Raw genomic sequence first — 4,586 nt, 5'->3', positions numbered from 1 at the left:
CCCCCCAAAAAAAAAAATTCATACACAACTTCTAAGAACTTTCTAGTTCAATTGTGTTTAAAATAATATGGTCCAAGAAGACCAACTATTGTAATCTATGTGTTCTTTTATTTATTCATTTTCATTTCTTGGTTTTAAAAACTGACTGACTTTTATCACTTTTCTTGTTTTCAGACTAAGACTCATTCATTTTTAGTCACATCCTAAGAGATGAAACTGCAGACTTCATCACTAACTAATTTTTAAACTATTAAATTAATTAACTTCTTAATCATGAGTTAATTACCATATGTTCCAAGATATAGGTATTTGTTGCCAAGAACTCTTCCAATCCTTGCTTCCCATCTTCCATTGTGGTGATGTCTGTGGATTAAAAAAAAAAAAAGAAAAAAGAATATTAGTTCAGTCCACTATACTCTAATAATGGGTGCAATTTAGAGCTACTTAATAGTTTTTGAATTAATTTTTTTACCTTGCAACACCTCTATATTTCGAGACGCCGCGAGAAAATCCACTACTTTTCCTGCAAAATTAACCCATCATGAAAATGTTTTTTAGTTCGGCATTATCGAAAAAAATCTTTTGAGATTCAAAATAAATATTTTTTTCCTTCCAATTACCTCCTTAATGATCCAATATACTCTTCTCTAGACTGGCTCTCCATCTCTTTAATCTCTTCTTGATACCTTGATAACTACATAAACACATAAAAATTGATTACTAAGACATGAATAAAGATTTACAAATCTGAATTCATGGAATGCAAGGTAAATGAAAGAAAATATTCACCGGAAAGTTAAGCATGGTATCTTGTCCCCAATACTTCAATGCTGCCAAATCATAGGCACGAGCTGCTGCTTCTTCATCATCATAAGCCCCTGAATTAAGGAGGAACACAAAAATTGCAGATTAGAAAGAGCCATTAACCATGGTTCACAGAGAACCCATAATTAAGTATAATAACTTAAATTAATTAATTAATTTTAGGTTTTATTTTTAAGAAAAATCATTGAATTATGTCATCATCAATGGATGGCCCGCGTATCAGAATCACCTATGATATTCGAATCTAATTCTATTTAGAACGTGCATAACAATAAATGAAATTTAACTAATGACCACTTTAGATTATTCTTTTAGATATTCAATAGTGAGAATTACCATATCACTAATCAATATACATAATTAAGTTCATCACATTCTATAGACGGGACCATTTATAAATTTAATCATTTGCAGACTCAAAGAGAATGCAATTAAGAAACAAACAATACCCATTAATGAAACTCACCAAGATATACTGTTTCGCAAAAGAAATCAACCACCAGGTAGGTACCCACGAAGAGGAAGAAGACAATCAAAATTAGTAAATTGATTAATGAAAAGAATAAGGAATTAATTAAAACCAGAAAAATGAGAAAGCTGAAGATGATCATGAACCTTGTCTTCCTTTCTTAGTTTGAGAGTCATTCCAGCTATTCTTATCCCACAAATGAGCTTCATATCGACCAGTCCATCGATGCCTGAAACAGTTAAGAAATAGAAAAAAAGGTTCAGGGAATAGAAGAACTGTCAAGATAGGAAAATTTGATCATCAACCCTTGAATGCTATTGAAGCAGAAGAGCTTCAATGGAGAAGGGGGTGGGGGAAGAGATCGAGCTTCAAGAAATAGTGAATGATCTTATCGATACATAAATGTATAAACACCCGAGGAATTTTAATTGCGATTATATTCATCACTGTAGGAACAGGGTACAAGTTTTCCCAGCCCTTTAATGGAAGAGGAAGAAAGGATGAGAAAAAGGAAAGAAAATTTGATGAACCCATTAAGGGTTTAAAGCAGCAGACCTTGTGACCCCTCGAAAGCTTGAGCTTCTTTGAGGAGGTGACTCTCTTGGGCCACTCTTTCTCCTTCTCTTCACTTTGGTTGCAGTGTTATTGTTTGAAGAATCCTTCTGGGTTTTCACTGTCTCCTTTGCCATCACTGATTAAAACTTCAACTCGCTCAGAAAACACAGTAGAGAGAGAGAGAAAAGAAGGAAGATGCTAAAAATAGAGGAAGAAGAGGGGTATATATATAGAGGGAGGAGAAGAGAGAGAGAGAGAGAAAAAGGAAGTCGGGTGAGCAATGTGTGGGAGCCTTCCCTGTGAGCGGCTTAAGTTATTTTTGTTCTCTTGACTTCGTCTTTCTTTGTCTTCACTTGGTTTTGAAGTGCTAGCTGTTCATTGAATACGGATGGGAAATAAAAATATTTCATTCCAGCGTTACTGGACCGTACCAATACCACGTGTTTTCCATTGAAAGGCTCAAAAAAAATTTTTCCCTGCAACGAAATGTAGATAATCATTATCGGAAAAAAAAAAAAGATATTCAATCTTTATTTATTCCTTTTGGAAGTGGGAGTGTGAACATCAAAAGGACCCACCATTAAAAAAAAATGGATGATCTTAACCCATATCAGAATATGTGTTGATGGTTTTTTAATTTTTATTTTTTAAACACATGCCTTGCATGTAGGGTATATATTTATCATTTAAGGTTTTGTTGGGGGGGGGGGGGTGGCTGTGATATTCATTCTTAACCTAAAATGGTTGAATGGATTTTTTGTATTATTTTTTTACCAACGTAGGCTTAGTCTAGTAATGGTGGTAGTTTCGACTTGAAGAGTCAGAACCTAGGGAAAGAAGTTGTGGGATCGAACCCTATTGTGTGTGAACGAATGTATTACATGTTATATATATTTATCACTAAAAAAATTCTTTATACATAGGAAATAAAATTAATTCATATTCATTTAAATGTTAAGATGTAAAATAAAGAGAATTAAGTCTATGTTTGAAAAGTCTTTTTTTTTTTTTTAATCAGAAGGCTATGTTTGAAAATCAAGAAAAGGAAATTTTTTTTTTTGAGGTGAGAGAAAGTCACATAAATCAAATATTCCCTTATTATAATTTAATCTTATTATATATTTTTTATTTTTTTGATTCCCAAATATTTTCTAAGATTAGTTGTGTTTTCTCTTTTTCTTTTGTTGGTAAAATAGCCTGGGATTAGTTAACATTCATTGCAAAGAGAATAAAGTGTATTATCAATCAATAATTTGGGCATAGGCAGCCTTACTATCTTGAATGTGACTACCGACCATTCTTGCCTATTGATAACCTTTTTGGGTATGGTGTTCTAATTCTCTCCTCTATTCCATGTTCAGATTAGTGGAAAAAGATGCAGTTCTTCTGCAATTCCTTCTCTTTGGATTGTCATTTATCACACTTTTTTTATCATGTATTTGCTTTTCTTTTGCTAAACCATCTTGTCATGTATCACGCTATCTGAATCAATTCAAACTGTTGAATGGAAAAAAGAATTATCCTTATCAATCCACTATAAGCCCCTCATACAGTATGGGGGAGAAAGAAAGATCGGGATTCTCTATCGTGCGACATGCCCTACAATATGCATTCAATGATCAGAAATGTCATGGACTGCATGCTTGAGTGTTCCTGATCGTTGAATATGCGCTACATTCTCTGTCGTTCTATAGACGAGCCCAATCTAGAGAAAGAATGCTACGTCCACAGAAAACACCTAGACGTAGCAAGCACGAAAAGTTTGTGCCCTCCTCGCCCTGTAGGGCATTGATGATGCTCCTATATGACCTCCTATTGACCGCGTGCTGGTGCACCAATAAGATAGCGTTCTCTTGCTTTAGATTATATCACATATTTTCTTGTACTTTCAACAGTTGAAAACTGCTCATTGGTGTATTTCTTTGTTTGTTTTGCCACTCGTTTTTTCTACTTTAAAAACCATCGAAAAATGCAAGTCTTGTAGGAGAAGTAATATAAACATGTTGACCATCTTTGATTCATTGGTATCCATTGGATACTCCCGAATGAAAATGCAATGTGATTTTTTAATTCACTTGACTATCCCAAGTTGGCACTACAAGAAATCATAGCTTATGTCTCCTATGAAAGTCTAAAACCTCAGGTAAATTCTTCCGCGAAGCCAAAAGCCTGTTACTAAGGTGCCGTTTGATAACACTCTGGGAGAATGTTTCTGGTGTTCTTCTATTCTGCGGGAATGCAAATAGAACAGAAATATGTTTGGCACGTCCGGTTCATTTTTGTATTCCCCCGGAATGAACCAATGAAAAAGAATGAGAAAAGAATACATTGCAAGAGTACCAAAAAGTTGCTTTTCTATTCTTCTATAAACTTAAAAGAACAATTCCCTATTCAAAACCCCCAAACCCTTTTCTCCATCTCACGATCAAAAAACCCCAAGTCCTGTATTGCAGGTTTTCACTCTCAGGTTTCGCCGCTGCCCTCTCTCTCCTTCGCCGATTCCCTCTCTCTCTCTCTCGGTCGCAGGTTGTGTATCCAGGTGCGTCGCCGCTGCCCTGTCCCTCCTTCGCCGATTCCCCCTCTCTCTCTCTCGGTCGCAGGTTGTGTATCCAGGTGCGTCGCCGCTGCCATCTCTCTCCTTCGCCGCTTCACTGTCTCTCTCTCTCTCGGTCGCAGGTTGGGCGCAGTGTCGTCGCCGCTGCCCTCTCTCTCCTTCGCTTCACTGTCTCTCTCTCGC

The 4,586-nt window shown here is 35.9% G+C and overlaps 1 protein-coding gene across 1 annotated transcript in view; it reads right to left on the bottom strand.

The window, feature by feature from the left end:
* LOC122080718 (AP2-like ethylene-responsive transcription factor At1g16060) overlaps nt 1-2,022 on the bottom strand; it is a 3,477-nt gene extending 1,455 nt beyond the window's left edge. Inside the window, exons 1-7 of the mRNA XM_042647534.1 lie at nt 1,850-2,022; nt 1,441-1,523; nt 1,292-1,300; nt 790-878; nt 621-694; nt 473-523; nt 287-363 (exon numbers count right to left, since the gene is read on the bottom strand). Coding sequence (XP_042503468.1) covers nt 287-363; nt 473-523; nt 621-694; nt 790-878; nt 1,292-1,300; nt 1,441-1,523; nt 1,850-1,983 — 517 coding nt within the window. The 5' untranslated portion in view covers nt 1,984-2,022. The remainder of the gene's footprint in view (nt 1-286; nt 364-472; nt 524-620; nt 695-789; nt 879-1,291; nt 1,301-1,440; nt 1,524-1,849) is intronic.
* Nucleotides 2,023-4,586: the final 2,564 nt, after the last annotated feature.

Source organism: Macadamia integrifolia, chromosome 6 (assembly GCF_013358625.1).
Source record: "Macadamia integrifolia cultivar HAES 741 chromosome 6, SCU_Mint_v3, whole genome shotgun sequence".
Taxonomy (NCBI): domain Eukaryota; kingdom Viridiplantae; phylum Streptophyta; class Magnoliopsida; order Proteales; family Proteaceae; genus Macadamia; species Macadamia integrifolia.
Note: the sequence above shows the minus strand (reverse complement) of the source record. Positions and strands in the feature narration are given on the sequence as shown.